Here is a 20,801-nt window from a genome sequence, read left to right as displayed (position 1 = left end):
AATTGTCACAAATCTCACAAGTGACTTGGTGGCAACTAGCCCAGTGTTTCTAATTCTATTATTCTGATTCTAGAAACTGCCTCTGGCAGAAGATTTCTGAGAAGCTCTGGAGCATTTTGACCATCATGGGTTTTGAGAATGGGTGAACAGTCAATATCTGAAAGCATCCTACAATAGGGATCCATTCTTTCTTTCCTGTTGTCGTTCTATGGCTCAAAGTCAACACCACTGCATTCATGTCGGCCTTTTCTTGGGTAAAATAAGAGATTTAGAGGGCATTAGTAGGAATGAATTCTTTAGGAGAGGTTGGCAACATTGTCTCAATTTTAAAAAAAACTTTCCTTACCCCAGGTCACTTTAACAGGTGACTATCGCAGGAAAAGAAAAAGGAACACCAATATTTATTGACGGGACTTGAACAGGCTTCCGTTTCTAATTGTAAGCCTGTTAACATCCTGTCAATAAACATCCAATGATTTATGCAGAAACAGAGTGCACTTTTTGAAGTGTCCTGAGGTAAGGAATGTTTTTTGAATTTAAGTCCCTCCGTTGAGCACCTGATTTTGTTTCAAGCTGGGCTGAAGCGCGTTTGGGTACGCTTTCTTTCCATTGTTTCACTACACACAATTCATTGTCAAGGCCAATTTATAGAAGTGGAAAAGATGCCACATGCAGTTCAAAACAGTAGGGGTCTTCTCCACAAACAGAAGACAAAAGTTAAGTGGAAGCAGACTGTTAGGAAAGGCTAAATGGTCAATGATAAAACACTACATATTCTGATGCTGTGATCAAAGAAATACACCATTTGCCTCAATAAATAGAATTGAAGTTGAAATGCAATATTGATTTTGAACTTCCATCCCCTGGAAGAAAATTCTATGAATACCTTAAATACATTGGCAGCCTTATTGGTGGCTCAGGTGGTAAAAGTATGGTGTTAGCAATGCAAGGGTCATGTGTTCGAGTCCAACCATAAGAAATGTATGTAAATCCCTAAATGACATTGCTCTAGGGCAGGTATTTAATTCAGTCAGCTACTGTAGCTAAGTACAGTAAATGATTGACTCCGTTCTAGTCCTGTGCAGTATCAACTCTTTTGCACATAAAACAAACCCTCCCCTGTGCAATGATATCATAGCGGAATCTCTTGGGTAAAATTTCTTGGCGACAACGGTAAACCAAGGAATTGGCACAGCCAGAAGATAGGGCTCCAGTTAGAAGTCCTGGTGAACCGGATACTAGGGGGCCAAATCCTGGTCGGCAGTATTAAACCTTAAAATTGATCATCTGAACAGAATCAGAGAAACATGACAAAATGTCTGGTATGCTAAGTGGTGAGGGAGATCTGTTAAGAATTGAAAGAATCTGGTCAGACGTCTATATAAAGCTAAGCTTTATCTCTCTAGCTCAGGGATGGGCAACTCCTGACCCCCCCCCCCCATGGCAAAATGTGAATCTTTAAGAAATTAGCTGTAAATCTGCACATTTCTTTCCACACCCTATGGCAAAAGGTGTAGAATTGATGCAAACTTGCTTTAAAAACAGCAACATTGTCTCTACACCCCATGGCAATATGTGTAGAACTGCAGGAAATTAGTAGAATTAACATCTCTCCACTGTTAAGGGGGCAGAAAACCAAATTTCACTTTGGGCCAGCTCTGACTGCATGTGTGGGTACAAAGATCTGCGAGTCACTGTGGCCACTCATGATAAGTTCAGATGTTGATGTGACCCCCACCCCATCAAAGTTGCCCATCCCTGCTGATTGTACCTGGTACTTAAACTGAAGGTTTTACTGGAATGCTCAACCAGTATTACCAGCTCTTCTCTACCAAGGGGTGGTCATTGGAGTGAGACAACCCGACAACATAAAATACTGAGCTTCACGAACAAAACTTCCCGCACAGAGGATTTAACAGTTTATTCCTTCTTTTTGGTTTACAAACAAAAAGGCACCCATTGATTATTATTATTATTTTTTTTTTTTTTTTTACATTTAGTGGCAATTACTTTAAAACCCTCCAACTGTAGAGCGCATCCTCGGGAGAATTCAGTGAGGGTCATGGTAAACAACAAATTGGTTATAGGATACAGTTCTTTCTACAAGACTACATTGTAAAATTATAAGAGGAAACAGGACAACAAAATACAAAGATTTGGCAGGCAGACAAAAGGCAAGAGGAATATGTTAAATCATGTCAGTCCAGATGGGCATTGTGATATGCTGTAAAACCAGAACGAATGTAAAATATAAAGACCATTAGAATGATCCAGTAACATGGATCCCTAGCAATATGAAGTAGTAGAGGGTCTGCGCCACTCTTACTTCTCCACCACTGGCACGACAAGTTCATAAACCCTGAATTCGCTGTTCCATTGCTTCACAAGTTTAACAATACTACACTACGAATAGCAAAGCCACAAACCAGAAATAAACAACTGTTACACACCAAATTCTTCAAATCCAACACCACAAGGAAAAAATGGACTACAAAAGCAAGGATACCATTCAACATGTGCTGCTCAAAACAGTTATTACAATGGACATGACAACTTGTTCATCGATATTCAAATACAAGCAACTACAGTATTAACTTAATTTGGATTCAGGAATCATAGGTAGCTTTTTAGTAAGCTGTGCAATGAGTCAAGCTGTGTTAACTACTACATTCAGAAAAATTGTACACTTAAAATAACTGACAGTTTCAACATGATGCAATAAATCAGATGTAAAATGGTATACAGCAGCTGAAGTAGGTTCAGTTGAATTAGTTTCCTCAAGCTTTTTTCTTTAGTAAATAAAAAGCCATGAAACATATTTTAATAGCATAAAAATACTTTGTAAGTCAGATGATTAAGTCTACCTAAATAGAGTTTTGTTGGTATAAGTAACTATATGGCAAATGGACACATACAATGTACAACCACAGAAAAGTGCACTGTCAGTCTGACATCTTAGACAATATGTACAAGAAAACATTAAAAAAAGGGAGCGGTACAAACATTTAAAAATGTCCCAAGTGCACAACCTACCCAGGCCAACATTGGATAAAGACCACCTTTGAGAGTTATGGCAAGACACAAAGATAAAAGGAGTTTAGGATTGGAAGAGGAGAGGTCTCTCCCATGCATGGAGTATCCCAAACTAGAAAACAGGCAAAACGTGATGCAAAGCCGTAATCAAAGCTCCAATTCCAGGCAGTAAAATGCCCATGACATTGTGCAACATCGGGAAACACTTAAATAGATCAGCGCAGCTTTGCCTAAAAGCTGTTCTCAGTAAAACCAGTGTAAAGAACCGCAGACTACCCCAACATCAAGTCCTCTGAGCAGTTGCCTGTTCTGAGCTACATGAGATAAGAGGTATTTGGGTCAGAAATCATAAGCGGACAGTCCAGTCAGAAATGGCTTAAATGCAACATAGGATTTTTTTTATTTTTTTAAAGCGAGCTCTGCAAGGACAGCTGATGCAAGATAATCAAAACCTTTTAGGCACAGTAAAAAAAGCCATCCCATTACCATCTAACTTGTGCTTGATTATGTCATTGGGAATTAGTCATTGCAACCAGCAAGCATAGAGCACATGGGTGCCTTCATCCCTATTCAAGCAAGAAAATCTAAACCGTTAGTCAAAGCCACCGCCTGACCACCCTGGGGCAGTCAGCAAAGCAGAGAGCTCAATGACCATGACAACCAACCGAGACAAATCGATGACAATTCTGTCTGACCATCACTGTGCAAGGGGAGCATCACAGGACCTGGGGTCTGGTTAGATTCATGCTTACTACATCACAGTTGAATGCAGTACTACCTCCCACACCAGGGAACACACTGCAGAGGGAAGGGGACACATCACATACAGTAGGATGAATGGTATGTCAGACCTTTAAAGAGATACTTTGGGATTTTTTGCAATGAAGCCCTTTATCTACTTCCCCAGAGTCAGATGAACTCATGGATACAAATTTGTAAGTCTCTGCATCCAGGATGAAGGAAGTAAGCGGTAGTTTCACCAGCCAACCCTAACTAGCATTAGCGCAATGACAACATCTATGCCATCTACTCGCATTGCTAGCAGTTACCAGCCTTCCACTTCCTTTAAACTGCACGCAGAGACATAAAAAAAATGGTATCCACAAGTTCATCTGATTCTAGGGAAGTAGATAAAGGGCTTCATTGCCAAAATCCTGAAGGCTCCCTTTGATGTGACTGAAAATAGTCCCAGGGTTTGAAGAGCACTGTCCAATGCATAGCTGTCCGCAGGCGGGCCGGGCAGGAGGGAGAGGTTGGATAGGTTCAGAGTGAACACGCCACGTGGCCTCAGTATTTCATGGTGCTGGACGCTCTGAAGTAGGACAGGAACTTGAAGCAGAGGCTGACCACAAAGTACCAGATGTTCCTGCCCATCTGGGACCGCGCGATGAACACTCGCCAGATGAACACGACCAGGACCGTGTTGAACGTATAGCGGATGTTCCTCAACCTGAAAAAACACAAAAAAATTTATTTTTATTATGAAGAGGTAACTGAAGAAATGCAATGACATGTCCTGGGTAGCTTGCATGTGAACAGGCATTCATGGGAGGAATAGGACATTTAAGTAGAACTTTACCCTTTGAATATTGTGAGCAACGAGCACTTTTAGAAGAACAGAGGATACCAGGGAAACATTTTGCTGGTGATCCAGAAAAGCAGAAAGATGTGATAGTAATGCACGGTTTTAGGGTCAGGAAATGTTCCGTGGCTGAAGGCGGTCAGGTTGAATAAAGAGAAAACCACAAAAATCATAATCCATAAATGTGCAATTATTGTGCCATTTTTTAAAATCTATAGGCTACATTGAGGTTTTGCTTTTATTCTTTGGCGATTAAATCGCCAAACGCTTTTGGGAACGGGCAGAAAACGTTAACGTCGATCCACTGAGGCAAAAAGTACAATGTCGGAGTTTAACACAGCAAGAGAAAAGCTGCAAAATGGAACGTTGAAGGGCACTAGAAAAAGTAATGTTTGGGAAAGATTTGGTGAAGTGGTAAAAGAGGATGAAGGTGGTGCCTGCCTATGTTGCATGTGATGATTGCGAGGCGATATACAAATTCCACAGTAACGAGACAGGGACTTCAAATAGGCCTACGGCACGTCAAAGGAACTGTGTCCTGTATTCAGATGGGTAAAATGGATACTGACACTAGGTCTATAATGTTAAGACAGAGAGGTTGACTCCTGCAGAATTAAGCATTTCTTGCAGTACAATGATCCACCAAATGTACATTTTGACTGGGGAACAGGAGTTGAGAAATATTATTTCTTTCAGCATCTTCAGAGAATGCCAATGTGCAATTAGATACCGGCTCTAGAGGTGCTGTCTTTATCAGCGTCATAAAAACAGATAGTATTTCAATAATAAAATACGCATCCAAGCCAAACTAAAATCTTATCAGAAACACGTTGGGTCGTTTTCACATCTTTCTATTTCCTTACAACCGGTCAAATTGATGTCATTTGAACATTTTGCACAGAAGATATTTATAGTAATTGCCTTTTCTCCCCGGTCCAAGTCTTTGTTCCGTGAAAGAAGCAGAGATGACAGAAAACTTGACCAATGTCAACTAGATTGAAGCATTCATTCTAGAATTTATGACATCCTGGTGAGCAAAGGTTCATTTAGTCTTTAGTCACGAGCAACAGATGACAGAAAACCTGCATGTATCTATACTGAACAAAAACAAATGCAACATGTGAAGTATTGGTCTTTAACACAGTCAGGCAGTTGAGGATAGGTTATTACCCTTTGCGGGATGGTGAACAAACAGCTAATCCTCGGCAACAAAAGCGTGTGCATCAAAGAATGAAAAATAGCATGAAGTCAATGCCATTACAATGAAATATTCAAGATCACTTGGGAATTGTCAATAAGAGGATAGTTATGTTACGCAACATGTGCAGGTAGAGACATTCCTCTTACTTGTTGAGGTGTTTGCGTGCGGCTGGCAGGCCTGACTCAGCCTCGTTCAGGACATACTTCTTTGTCCCCATGCAGTAGTTCTCCATGTACTCTGCCCAGTTGAGTTGTCGCACGTCAAAGTTGAACATCTGGACAAACAAATAAGGGGATTCATACTGTAAGGATGGGCATTGAGCAAGTTTTGTTGAACCAAGGAAGATTTGACACAAAAAGTACAACTTCAAGCATTACACTTGGTGTGTTGGACTAACATACTCAGTGGACCATTTATTAGGTACACCCATCCAGTACAGGGTCAGACCCCCAGGGTCACACACACCACCACCTTTAAAACAGCCTGAATTCGTTGGGGCATGGAAACGTTGCTCAAATTCGGTATCAAGGGACCTAAAGTGTCCCAGGAAAAACATTCGCCACACCATTACACCACCAGCCTGTACCATTGTCACCAGGCAAGATGGGGCCATGGACTTATGCTGTTCACATCAAATCCTGACTCGGCATGACGCAACAGGAACTGAGATTCGTCGGACCAGGCAATGTTTTTCCACTCTCCAATTTTCCAGTGTTGGTGATCGCGTGCCCACTGGAGCCGTTTCTTCTTGTTTTAGTTGATATGAGTGGAACCCGGTGTGGTCGTCTGCTGCAATAGCCCATCTGTGACAAGGACCGACGAGCTGTGTGTTCCCGAGATGCCGTTCTGCACACCACTCTTAGCTTGCACAATTCTTGCCATTCTCCTTTGACGGCTCTCATCAACGAGCTGTTTTCACCCCTAAGACGGGATGTTTTTTTGTTTGTCACACCATTCTCAGTAAACCCTAGACACTTGTTTCTGTGATACTGAACCATACCACGCTCAGTCACTTCGGTCCCTCATTTTGTCCCATTCTAACGGTAACTGAATGCCTCAATACCTGTCTACCTGCTTTATATAGTAAGCCGCAGTCACGTGACTCATCGCCTGTAGGAGCTAAACATTTTCGTGAACGGATTGGTGTACCTAACAAACTGTCCATTGAGTGTACATTCACTGTACATTTCAGCCAGGCCCTGACTATCCAACACAATGACTCCATTTAAAACCGAGCACAATTGAATAATTCAGCTTGGACTACAAATGCAAACATACTCCATTCGTTCAATAGCATTTCTGTGTCTGCCACACTACAAGTGTGTGTGTGTCCTACCCAAGTATGTATGCGTGGGTCCTACAAGTATGTGTGTGCATCCTACAAGTGTGTGTGTGCGCGTCAGTGACTGGTGGGTGGGCGTAAAGCATACCCTCTTGTCATCAGTGCCCATCTGGTTCATCAGCATGGTGACGTTGTCCGTGTTCCACACCCACGAGTGACTGGTGAAGTACTCCAGCACCATCATGGCCTTGTGCAGCCGTGTGATGGTCTTCATCATCCTGCCGTGGAGTGGTGGTCGCCATGGCAACAGGGAAGAGACAGGTATTAAGGAGGTAGAAGGGGAGATGGCACAGAGCTGACAGCACAGTGTCATCTTTTACCCTTAAGGGCACTGAGCTTTAATATCCAACTGCTGGAAACTAACCCCAGCCAACTGGATTCGGATTATGACGTGTAGGGGGACTGAGGTCTGTTAAGCAGACAAGATGGAACAACGGATGAGAATTACCAATTCAAAGTATTTTTGTACAGGGTAAAAGTGCCCTCTAAGCCAATTCATTACCAAAGTAAAGATTAGGGTATGTCAACGCCATAGATGAAACGTAGATTTGCAATCTGACCCTTGCACACTTCTTCACAGCTTTAAAATAAAGAACTGTATAAATTCAGCACAATCTAGAATAGAAAAATAGAACACCGGTAAGAGTCTAAGCATACTAGCATTATAAGATCATTTACACTAACTCATACCAGTCTCCATTGGGTTGAGTATTGTTAGGTTGACACATACAGCGCATTCGGAAAATATTCAGACCGTGGACATTTTCCTAATTTTGGTTAGAGCCTTACTATAAAATGTAATAAAATACATTTTTGTTCCTCAATCTATACAACACCACCCCATAAGGACAAAGTGAAAACAATATTTTATACATCTGTCAAATTTATACAAAATAACAGAAATACCTTGTATAAATATTCAGATCCTTTGCTATGAGACTCAAAATTGAGCTCAGATTCATCCTGTTTTCATTGATCGTCCTTGATGTTTCTACAACTTGATTGGAGTCCACTTGAGGTAAATTCAATTGAGTGGACATAATTTGAAAAAGCACACCTGTCTATATAAGGTCCCACAGTTGACAGTGCATGTCAGAGCAAAAACCAAGCCATGCGGTCGAAGGAATTGTCTGTAGAGCTCCGAGACAGGATTGTGTCAAAGCACAGATCTGGGGAAGGGTACCAATAACTTTCTGCAGCATTGAAGGTCCCCAAGAACACAGTGGCCTCCATCATTCTTAAAAATGGAAGAAGTTTGGAACCACCAAGATTCTTCCTAGAGCTGTCCGCCCGGACAAACTGAGCAATTGTGGGAGAAGGGCCTTGGTCAGGGAGGTGACCAAGAACCTGATGGTCACTGACAGAGCTCCAGAGACCCTCTGTGGAGTTGGGAGAACCTTCCAGAAGGACAACCCATCTCTGCAGCATTCCACCAATCAGGCCTTTATGATAGTGGCCAGATGGAAGTCACTCCAAGACACCTAAAGGACTCTCAAACAAGATTCTCTGGTCTGATGGAGCGCTAAGGACCTCAGACTGGGGCGAAGGTTCCCCTTCCAACAGGACAATGACCCTAAACACACAGCCAAGCAATGCAGGAATGGCTTCAGGACAAGTCTCTGAGTGGCCCAACCAGAGCCTGGACTTGAACCTGATCGAACATCTCTGGAGAGACCTGAAAATAGCTGTGCAGCGACGCTCCTCATCCACCCTGACAGAGCTTGAGGATCTGCAGAGAAGAAATGGGAGAAACTCTCCAAATACAGGCGTGCCAAGTTTGTAGCGTCCTACCGTGCTTCTACACCTGCATTGCTTGCTGTTTGAGGTTTAAGGCTGGGTTTCTGTACAGCACTTTGACATCAGCTGATGTAAGAAGGGCTTTAAAAATACATTTGATTGATTCCCAAGAAGGATCGAGGCTGTAACCGCCACCAAAGGGGCTTCAACAAAGTACTGAATACTTATGTAAATGTGAGTTTTTTTTTTTTTTAATACATTAGCAAAATTTTCTAAAAACGTATTTTTGCTTTGTCATTATGGGGTAGTGTGTAGACTGTAGATAGATTTTTTTTTTTTTCAATCAATTTTAGAATAAGGCTGTAACGTAAATGTCAAGGGGTCTGAATACTAACCGAATGTACTGCATGTTGAACACAATGTAATGGAGGGCTTGTCCAATCTTTGAGGGCATCTGAGCATGTCTGACTGCCAGTAGCTTAAGGTTTTAAAACTTGCACTAATTACATTGTCGTCATTAGGAAAACATTTCCTAATTGTAGTTGAAAGTTTCATGAACAAACTGGTTTGAGGATTAATGGCCATGCCAAATTGCATCAAAAGCAACCATGCTTGTAATCAGAGCTCAGATTCCCTCCATGATACATCGTGTTCCAAGAGGAAGGTGACAAAACATGCATGGTGGACCAATTAGAAAGTCAAACATTAAAAAGGTATTAGTTTTTCAGTGGGGGAGACACCCATCTATTTACTTCACCCGTAGAAAGTGTTGAATACTAATCCAAATGCATTTCAGACAATCAAAAATTTTGCATTTTTGCTAATTGAGATGTGTTACCAAAAGTTTATCATTGCTGAAATGTTTCTGCTTTACAGTAAACTTGAGGAGCAATACTGTCAATATCAGGTAACAAAAACTTGATAAGACTGAACTGTGGTCTGGATGCATAATGAAATGCATAAAAAAGGTGGGGTTTATGAGTAGGCCTACTCAACTCACTGATACATTTTAATTCAAGTTTCCATTGGCTTCTGAGCATATCAATTACTGCCAGTGCATTCCATTCTGCCCACAATGTGCTTCATGAAGCCCAGGAATAGGACTACCAGGAATAGAAGTGTTGATGGGCCAATTAATAAAGGACAACTAGTTCACTGGTTCCTCTCATTTGTAGAGATTATTGAAGAGTAGAGGACAAGAATGAGGACCGATCAATCCCAGGTCACTTCAGAAAACTTAATGCTGGGGTCCCCAAACTTTTTTTGGCCTGTGACCCAATTTTGATATAAAAAAAAAATTATAGTCTGCAACCTCACCATGTAAAAAAAAAAAGGTGATGTAATCAAAGGCTAATGTTAACTTTTTTTTAAATTGGGGCTATGACAGTCTATTACAAAATCGGTCTGACAGTACTTTTGAAAGTATGGTTTGAAGTGACTGAAATGAATCGGGAAGTTCAGAAGATAAATCAGGCAATAATTTTGTATGTCCCCCCCCCCAGTCTGATTTAGTGCCTTGTCCACTCTTCTAATGTGTAATGCACGACTTGTGAGCATTGGAGAGGGAAACAGAAGACACATACGTGTTCCCGAGTCTTATCTTTCTGTGATGGAGTCGTTATTTTGTAGCTTAAATCTTTCAAGAGACACACATTTGTAAGAAGAAAATTGAAACCGCTCTGTTTATTACAACCGCATCTAGCAGTCAGTAAGCTCAGATTCTACAAACCAAGCACGATTTCTTTTATTTCAGAGTCTCTCACACGACCCCTAATTTGGGAAACACCGGACTTAACGGCATGACTCAGAAAAACAAAAAATGGCGACAAAAATAAAAAGGGAGGTAATTCCACAATAATTTTAAAAAATTACTTCAAGCCAAATAGTTCCAACTGCATAAAAAAAAAAGTACAAATGCAGTAACAGGCAGAAAAGGTCAAACAAAAAGGGCGACAAAATAAAATACTCAAACATTGCAGCATGCTTTGGACAGGAACCCATGCTTGTCATGACGACACAGAAGCCTGTCAGCAGCCAGCCGAGTCCACGAAGTCGAGCAAACAGCCAGGAGTTGCTTCCTCCCCACCCACCATGCCACACAACCAGCACCCAGTGGTGGAGGGGAGAGGGGGTTGAGAGGGCACGGGCACTGTAGTAGACCTTACCGGGGCTTCTGACCCGTGGCCCTGAGATACACGTCATACAGCAGGGCGGGCAGAGTGTGACTCACTGTGGTCCAGTACTGATTGGTAAAGGGGTTGGACCGCAGGTTAACATTGGGGCGCCTGAAAGCCTGCTCTAAGGGGTTGGTCTTGAAGGTCATGTTTATACAGTACTCTGCAGAGAGAATATGACATCACAGGAGGGAGGACCCCTTTAACAAGGACATTCAATGCCAGGACATGGTCGAGGTAACACCGAGAGGGGTAAGAGTGCAGAACCCAGCCCTAATGGTATATGGGTGGCTTATGCACCCTTACCCCCATGACACCGGACAGAAGCATCACGTCACAGGTACAGTACACATTGGGCTACACTGAGCGAGAACGCGGGGGAAGTGGAGGGAGATGGGTGTGACCGAGCGGGGCGTCATTTACCTGGGCTCTCTTCCTGTCATCCTGAGGCAGAGATCATAAAGGAAGGCTGGTGCCTTGTGGCTTACAGCGATCCAGTACTGATTGATAAGGTGATTGGTTGTGAGATTTACATTGGGCCGTCTGAAGGCCTGCTCGAGGGGGTTCCTCTTGAAAGTGGATATTACATGGTACTCTAGGAGAAAAGGTAGGGGGTTCAACAGGGTGAATTGTTGGCACAACTCATTTCTCCAAAGTAGAAAGAAAGAGCTAAGCGGCAAGCATACAACAAAGCAGCAGCAAAGCCAGATCTTCGGTTTAGACAATATATCTTTGAAGTGCTTTTGAACCATTATTATTATTTAACCGTACAAGTTATTGCAGGAGTCTGGGGAGATTACATAACACCACAAATCTAGACTTCAAAGTAAGCCTAATGAATGGAGAAAAGCAATGTTAAAAAACAAAGTGATTTCACCTGAAATATTTAAGCAGCATAACAATCTACGGTAAATGAGTAGCAAATAATCGACAAAATATATTTGACATTTACTACAACAAACGCACCAGGTTAGCATCTTAAAAGGGAACTATACAAAATGGCACTATGAAAATACCATCCATCTTTAGTCCACTAAACAAATATTGGATTTATGACTGGAACACTTTCATTCAAGCACATGAGTCATGTTATATAGTTTCACCCATTTCCTTTAAACCTGGCACAATGTTGATCTTTCTCAGATGGCTAGCATTTGGATTTCTTTATTTTTCATTTAACTAGGCAAGTCAGTTAAGAACAAACTCTTATTTGCAATGAGGGCTTACCTAGAATATGTACAGTAAACAAATCCAGGGAGTTAATACCCCAAAGAGCGTGTGAGTAAATCAAAACCTGCTCACACTCACTACAGTTATAAGAGTGGGTGTGCCCTCAGAAGCATAACTGATAATCATAATTTAGCTTTGTTATACCATCTGAGAACAAATATCCAAATATACTCCGGGTGTAAGATAAGGAAAGCGGTTCATACCAACTTCGCCCCAGTGGAACGGGTTGATGCCACCCGTCGTGCAATTGTACACCAATATGCTCTTAGGCCTGCAGACACAAAGGGACAAAATAGAAACCGGAAGGAATATTTGCATTTCATAATCATATCATTCGTCCAGCTCCAGTGTGTGTGTGCGCAACTGACCTGGTGTGTCTCTGGGAGCCAGAGTACCAGGCGGCAGCCAGTGTGGTATTGATGACCACATCCACAGGCACCAGGTCAGCCACTGCGTTGTTGGATGCTCTCATGGTGCGCAGGATCCCCTTTCCTGCCTATATAGGGCAGAGAAGTGTCAGGTTCATTACTAGGTCATAGGAAAGTGCTTTCTCAGGTTATAATGAGTAGCCGCAATGTTGACGTGGTCATGATTGCGGTCCGATCTCTGACCATTTCACATAAAGAGAACTTAGCTCACTTAAAAAAAAAAATACTTACGGCAATGAATATTCCACTAGGTCCATTGAAATTATCAATCCAGCCCTAAGAGTGAAAACATGTTATGACCAGTATACAGAGTTAATTTACTACGGTCAGTTACAGTAGCTACCGTTAGAAGACAGCCTGCTCAGTACATGAGAAGACTCACTGGGAAGGGCTCTTTCCAACTGGCCCCTACTATCGAGGGCCTGATGATGGCCACGTTGAGGTTTCCACACTCCTGCTGGACCAGGTACTCAGCCATGGCCTTGGTGTAAGTGTACGTGTTGGGCCTTTTTCCAATCAGCCCTGGGGTCATCGCTGAGACCAGTTTCTCATCCATCCACCTAACCAACATGAAAACACATTGAAGACAGGGTTTTTTTCTGGATAAAAATTGAGCTTAGATGGTGGGTGTGGCCAATGGTGGAGTCGCTGAACAACAATTTTAGAGGCCCTCCTGTTGGCCACAGTGACAAAATGTTGCCGTTTTAAAGCAAATTTCCTACAGGTCCACACATTTTGCCATGGCTTATGCCATCTGAGTGACTCAAACATTAAAAAAAAAAAATCTATGGAGGCTCCATGCCATGACAAAAATTCTCCCGAATGCATGTTTTGAATTTTAGTTTCTCCCCGACTGTCTAGCTTTTATTTTGGTGATTTTTAGTTCTCAAAGATGATTATTTAAAAAAATATACATCTTTTCTACATTCTTTATATCTGAATTTAGTCATTTAAAAAGTACATTTAACACTGGAAAGGTTTTTTTTAAATCCTGAAAATGACAGCAAAAAAATATATATATTATTTACACGCACACACTTTGCTATGTAGAAGGGAGAAAAAAAACTGGAAGGTCCACACAAAAGGTCAGTTATATTACAATTTTCTGCCCATGACCAAACACATATTTCAGAGATTAACTTTCCTTAAAACTGCCCCACCCACAAATCTCTGAACAGATTCTGACATGCCTTTCGTAATACTTAAGGGTGGAAACACTACTAGAACAGGACACTAACTTTTACACAACTGGTGACCGTTTTGTCCATGGGTTACATAATGGGCCACCTTCAAGAGAAGTCAGAAGTCCCACCTAATATTTTGAGTAAAGCAAATGTCCTTATTAAATAGTTTCCAAATGAGTGCCATTCAATCAGTAACCAAACTGCATTAAGTTTCAAATCAGAGACGCTCCCTGTGTTGGTACGAAGTTTCAGTCCATGAAGTGGCATTGAGAGACCCTTGAGAAATTCCAAGCTTATGCATTAGCCACTAATGCAGCCATTTCCTCTTAGTCAAACATGCCTATCTGTAAATTACTATAATCTCTTGGTATATAGTATTACTGACATTAATCTTAATAATACCGTCAATGAAAATAAGAATTTGTTCTTAACTGACTTGCCTAGTTAAATAAAGGTCAAATAAAATGTTTAAATTAAAATACCAAATGGCTTAGGTTTCTATCAATCTGCAAATAACTTCAGGGTAACAAGTCTGCAATGGGAAGTGTTACGAAAAACAAGTCACATTTCTTGGACTCACTCCAGGCTGTCGATGAGCTTCTTGTAGTCAACAGGAGGTGGATAAACCACTTCCTCAATGAGCGTCCGGTCACAGTTGGCATAGGCTGTGGACACGTGAAGGAACACCTCCAAGTGCTTCATTCTGTGGGCCAGAGCCACCATCTTCTGGGTGGCTAGAACATTCAGCTGCATAGCATCTCTGAGAAGGAAGAAAAATGTCACATACAACACATGAAAATATTAAAAGCCAATGGGCAGGTACACAAGGGTTAGAAATACTTCTAGAATGATAACCTACACTTTAAGCATTAAAAGGAAGCGAGTCATTTCTCTGCAGGTGAAGCAAGTGACAAGATCACTCTGAGGAAAAATCTGAGCTTGCAGAATTGTCCAGCAAAGCTCTGGGGAGTAGCATTAGGAGAGAAACAATGGCTCACTTGAGAGGCTCGTTGAATCGGATGGTTGCAGCACAGTGAAAGACTACGTTGATGCAGTCAGCAAGCGTTTCCTGGTCCTCTGTGCTCAGGTCCAGCTCTGGCAGGGTGAGGTCACTGTTAACAGCCACGATCTTTTCAGCAAAGTCTGGCTGCTCATCTCGTACCCTGTCAAAAAGCTGAAATACAAACAGCTGCAACAGTTGGCAAAAAAAAAAATGTAATACTCAAATCATGCTACTTTCACTGCCAATAAGAGGATCAAATTGAACCTACTCAATGTTTTTTTAATGACAGCAATGTGTTGGTGGAGTGATGCGTTTTGGTTTGAAAGTGCTCCAAGAAAGCAATCCCTTTAGTTACGACTACGTCACTAGGGCCAAGCTCCCTGCCATCCAGGCGGGTACAGGGAGAGTCCGGAAAATCGTTTAAGACGTCAACCACCCACACCGCTCTCCGCATGGCGTGCGGTACCGGCGCATCAAGTCTTCTATACCCCTTCCATAAGACTGCTGAATAGCTAACAAAATGGCTACATGGATTGAGTTGACCTTTATGTTTTATTCTGATTTTTGCACTCACACTGATAATTCAATACACACAAAACACTCACTTATTTGCTCTCACACACATAATATGCACATACATTTCAACTGACTACACAAACAATCATATACACTGCTGCTCTGTTTTATCATATATCCAATGTCACCTTACCCCTATACATATCTAACTCTACCACTCCAGTATCCCTGCACAGTGTAAATATAGTCCTGGAACTGACCCTGTATATAGTATGCTTATTTATCGTGTTGTTCTCATATGTTTTCTTCCAACTTTCTATTTTTAGTGTTACTGCATTGTTGGGTTTTGTGTTTGCAAGAAAGGCATTTGACTGTACTTGTGCATGTGACATTAAAACTTTAAACATCATGGTCTGTCATGACCCAATTGTAAACAGAGTATGGAGAGTGTGGCCTCTGGAACGACTAGATCTCCAGTAACAAACGGTCAAGAACATATGATCCATCACCCCACAGACATCCCCTTTTGGCTAGCCCCATTAGACCTTTATCCTTCTCCAGCTCTGCTCACCCTGCAGTTGATCATGTCAGCGATGCGGGCCTGGGGAGCGTGCCCTGCTTTGTGCCGGACCAGAACATACGCGGCTTTGATTCCAGGGCAAGACCGCAGCAGCTTCTCCAGCAGGACCTTTCCCATGAAGCCTGTCGCCCCTGTGATAAGCACATTCTTCCCCTCATAGTATTCCGGAATGGTCACCATTTTGTCAGGTGTGCTCCAACCCTCAACCTGTGGAAGGATTACATCATCGTTAGCATAGTTATTGAAGAACCTACCGGACAGAATTTCACCAGTAACACCGACCCCAGTTAAGAGACAAAAACTCCTCTTCCATCTACAAAATGCACCCATATCACATACAGCATGTTGGTTCCAGTATCTTATTCAGCCTCGCCACCGTTGTAAGTAACTCTTATCCCGTCTAATCCACACTGTCATTAAGATGGGTGACGGGCTCAAGAGCTTTACTTAAAGGGTAACTCTCAACTCCAATTTCAGCCTTTGCCTAACCCCTTCAAAAAACATTGTGGGTGGGGGGAGGAATTGCTCACAAGAATTCACTTTGGGGGTGGATAAACGTAGTTGTACCTGATCCCAACACTTTCTCACTAAAGCATAATTACCAGAACGCTCTAATAAAATTGTGCAATGGCGAGCCAATATGGCTCTGCTCCGTTAGCTCAAAGTGGTAAGGCGCCCGAGTTCCTGACATTATTGCCAATTGCGATGTAAATTTGAATCCCCCACGGAGCACAATAAAAATTTAAAAAAATAAAGTGAAACATGGACTCACATTTATTGCGGTGTTGGGGGGGGGTGCTATAATGATGATTAGGGGCTCAATTTTAACCAACTCTTACTGCAATATTTACACAGTAGCTCTTTTTCCAATGGTCAAATTAACTCACTGGTCTTGGGTACTGTATAAAAACCTACAACTGCTACCCCTCTCACAAGTAATGCTTCACTTTTCAGAATTAGAAGTGTGTGTGTGGGCACGGGATGAATATTGTAAGGCAAAAAAGGATTTCTAATCCCACATGCAGATCTCACAACCATTGAACTATGAGCCAACTGTTTTGGCAGACTGCGCCACCAATCAGTCATAGCAGATGGGGAAACAATACAATGAGTTGACATGAAGACCATGGTCATTTATTTATTGTTATGAATGTAGCTACAAATATAAAAACGTATAATCCTCATTGCCTACATGTTTTTTCCCCCTTCTTAAAAAAGCACAGGTGTATGAAACTGTAAGCAAAAACGTTTACATTTGGTCATATGCACCTTACTGCCTTTTGAATTTTGTGTACCGTCAGTAGTCTAATCAAGAAAGCATCATGCTAAATATATTTGCACACTACTCAGCAAGACCATTGCCAAATAAGGTGCGCTGTCACCTGCGTTTATAGTAAACCTAGAGGTGGTACCACCCAACACATCTATAAGGGAGTGTATTTCATACTGAATCCCTCCCTTGAGATGACGTGGAGGCACCTTCTCAAAGTGCCTCTAGTCTACATCGGGATTTCAATGGTAAAGTTGAACAAACAAATAGATTTACTACTAAAAAGACCAAAATATATCACTTTAGCAACAAACTGTCAAAATGAAGACCAGAATGTACATGTTAGACTATAACACCTGGTTTACAGTTAAAACTTATTTTCTCATGAAAGTTGCTTCTCATTCACACAATGTACTGAAAGGTCTAGAGAGCAGAGTTGAGCAAAGATCCAGTAAAGTAGATTGAAATCTCTACACAACATTTGCATCACTAATATCCGGTTTACCAGATATGAACCTGACTTAAAGATGCACTATACGGAAATCGCTCTGCCGTTTCCTGGTTGCTAAAATTCTAGTCGTTTGCCTACATTCAGTTTATGTGACAAAACAAGCAGTCATTGTGTAGAGAATCATTGTATTGTCTAAACTGCTGAGAAATATACTTTCCATAACCAAAAATATTGTATATTCAGTTGTTTGAAGCATGTGGACAAAACCAAAAGGAAGACACGCAAAACCTAAACTTCAGAACAGGAAGCATAGAAATCGCGCACATACGCGAATTTGGCCAGGTCGCCCAAAAAGTTACCGAGTGCATGTTGAAAACTCAAGAGTTTAAATACGGCCATTTTCTTTTTACTGGTCTTATCTCTGTGAGTGATAGTGGCCGGGTAGACGGCACGCTGCTGTTGATACATCCCGCTATTCAGACAGATAACTGGTCAATGATTGACACAGAAGATAATGTTATAGCTTATTCAAAACAGATATCACCCACCAAGATCATTAAACACATAACACTCAAACCTCACACTAAAACACTTCTGTCCAACAGTGAGTAAGTACGGTTACATGCACACAATAATGTGATTATTGTGGATAGTTAGATGAATATAGTTTGATGGAAACATTTCCATGCTTTGTAAGAATAACAATTAGCCTAATAATCCTGTTTACATAGAAACATCTGAATAAATGTTTCACCACAGCGACCATGTTATTTTTGGGAAGCATATTTGATTCGGAGTTCAGACAGAAACAGTGTTCCACCGTCAGTGCCAGAGGCATCCCTTGAGTTCATCGGCACCCTTAAACCAATTTGTTTGCATACTGTTACTGTACAGCACTGATCAGAGCGCCATTTTTACGTGCAGGATAGGTTCCCTCTGGTCAATGCGGCAGAGCTGATTGGTTATATGCAGTAAATAATAGCCTGTGTCAAGTCTGTGACAGCTGTGAGCTTGTCAAACAGAGGCAGTGTCTCTGCCCAAGCGGCAAGGCAGTTGTGGCATGCAGTGCCATCTTGCCCTCACATTATATATATAGGCCTACTGTATGCGTGTGTGCTTATTATAAACCAAATAAACTATTTGATAACAGGTGTCACAAAGAGAAACTTCAACTGTAGAGTAAGGACATAAAAAGCCATCAAGAAATCCCTGGTGACTGGTGTGCAACAACTGTATTCACTAAAGCACCACCATGAAAAACCTGATACCCATTTTTGGAGGAACGGAGGTAGAAGGTAATCGTGCTTATCAGGTGGGTATGAGAGTGGTGCAAAGGAGAGTCTGGCGCTTCACTAAAAACACTCCAAATGCCATTCAACAGCCCTGGAGACTGAGGGTGCTGCTGCTACAGCATCATTAAAACATTTAGGACCCCTGGAGAGAATGTTCTATTTCACTTGGGACAACTGACTAATAGAGCCTTTACACCTGTAGGTCCAGCTTCTACTGTGCAGTCCTCCTTGGGGGACAGAGATTGGCATCCTCCTCTTTGGCCAACCTGGGAAAACGATCACCAGCCAAGAATAACACAACCTAACACCACCTGGGTCTCACCGTCCAGCACTGTAAACTACACAGTGCATTCATCTTGATCAAGTCTCTACTGCTGTAAAAGCAAGTGATCCCAGATACCACATCTCCTGTTGGAATAACTGATTAAAACACATGCATGTCCCTGGAGTTGGCACTTGAATGCTGTAATAAATATTTTGACAGATGTGAAAACAACAAATCGCAAAAGGTAATGTATGAATTAAGACCCCCCCTCTGCAAAGATCAGAGAACGCTGTTGACAAGGCCACCTCAGCAGTGATTCAAAATCAGAGCAGGTGATGTTGGCCTAGTATAGACCAGCAGCTATACCTGTCCAAATATTAGAGAAGGGGTGGCTATCATTTTGGCTAACACTCACGTCAATGAGTTAAAGGAATATATATGTCAAATGGCATTCATGGAAAAAGGCTAGAGTTCTTGTGACCCTGATTAAATTCAGATAACTTACTTGTGGCATAAGTTACACGGCTAAAATAAGTCCAGTGTCACGCCATATGAATTTAGAAAGAAAGCTATTGTCGTACAAAGTGATAATGATTTTAAGCTTGAACACCACAGCCCACATGTCAATTAGCGAAACTTGCTGAAGAAGGCACTGGCAGCGACTTGTGGCCGTGTCACCCCACACAGGAAGAACACTAACTAGCCAACCAGCCAGCTAACTAACTAACGTTAGCTAGTATGCCAACTTCTCTGGTGGTGAGCAATTCGCATTAGTTAGCTAATGACTGACAGCAAAAACAGCACTACCAAAACAAGAAAATGCAAACACTTTCTGAAAAAGATTGACCTCAATGAGTCCTAACACAAACCTACAACACTCTGGAAATAATTTAGCTAACTGGCTAGCTAACGTTAGCCAGTTACCCCTCCCTTTTGCGCATCTCTTCCGTGGCATGCTGTCGCACGTCGTTAGCAAACGATAGCCATTCCCAGTCATCTTTGAACATTTAGCGCTAAATATAATGCAACCAGAGAAAAAAAGCATGTGAAAGATGGATATACCTGAAATTTGGACGAGGCTGAGTTTTCTTGCGTTAAAACAGCGGTATCTCCCGGATACAAGTGTAGCTACAGCTCCGCAATTACTGTATTTTTGCGGGCTGTGAGCACAGGAAACGTGACGGCTGACCGTCGGGCTGGCTTGCCAGGTTCTAGCTCGACTGTATGGTTGAACGCCAAGTTAAAACCCGCCCAAAAGGCCTGAAAGCCGAGAACACTGCAATTCGGGGCGTTCCTTACAGTGTGCAGGGCCGGATTAAAATGCCCTGGGGCGTCGTTTAAAAAAGAAATTCCAACCCCTCCCGCCCAGTATAAATTATAATAATTTTTAAAATTACGTAATTGTTCATTTACATATTTTGTTTCTTAGGCACCCTATGGGCTTGGGTCAAGCTCCTGACTCACACAACTGACCAGTCACATGTATTTATTATGCAGTTTTATTTTTTTTATG

The 20,801-nt window shown here is 41.9% G+C and overlaps 1 protein-coding gene across 4 annotated transcripts; it reads right to left on the bottom strand.

The window, feature by feature from the left end:
* Positions 1–1,906: 1,906 nt before the first annotated feature.
* LOC115152262 (fatty acyl-CoA reductase 1) lies at positions 1,907–20,579 on the bottom strand. Of its 4 annotated transcripts, none has more exons than XM_029696951.1 (12): positions 20,351–20,579; positions 16,002–16,217; positions 14,910–15,085; positions 14,492–14,671; positions 13,110–13,287; positions 12,959–13,003; positions 12,668–12,795; positions 12,503–12,570; positions 11,061–11,232; positions 7,247–7,376; positions 5,963–6,090; positions 1,907–4,483 (listed from the first exon to the last, which is right to left on the bottom strand). In XM_029696951.1, exons 2-12 carry the CDS (start codon positions 16,188–16,190, stop codon positions 4,321–4,323), a joined length of 1,557 nt encoding a protein of 518 aa, XP_029552811.1. In that variant the 5' UTR covers positions 16,191–16,217; positions 20,351–20,579; the 3' UTR covers positions 1,907–4,320. The 4 variants fall into 4 exon arrangements, with proteins under 4 accessions (XP_029552811.1, XP_029552810.1, XP_029552807.1 ...); XM_029696947.1 differs by lacking the exon at positions 11,061–11,232 and adding an exon at positions 11,493–11,664 and having other exon boundaries at positions 4,321–4,483; positions 20,351–20,576; XM_029696949.1 differs by lacking the exons at positions 11,061–11,232; positions 20,351–20,579 and adding exons at positions 11,493–11,664; positions 16,350–16,393 and having other exon boundaries at positions 4,321–4,483.
* Positions 20,580–20,801: the final 222 nt, after the last annotated feature.

This window comes from Salmo trutta, chromosome 17 (assembly GCF_901001165.1).
Source record: "Salmo trutta chromosome 17, fSalTru1.1, whole genome shotgun sequence".
NCBI lineage: Eukaryota > Metazoa > Chordata > Actinopteri > Salmoniformes > Salmonidae > Salmo > Salmo trutta.
Note: the sequence above shows the minus strand (reverse complement) of the source record. Positions and strands in the feature narration are given on the sequence as shown.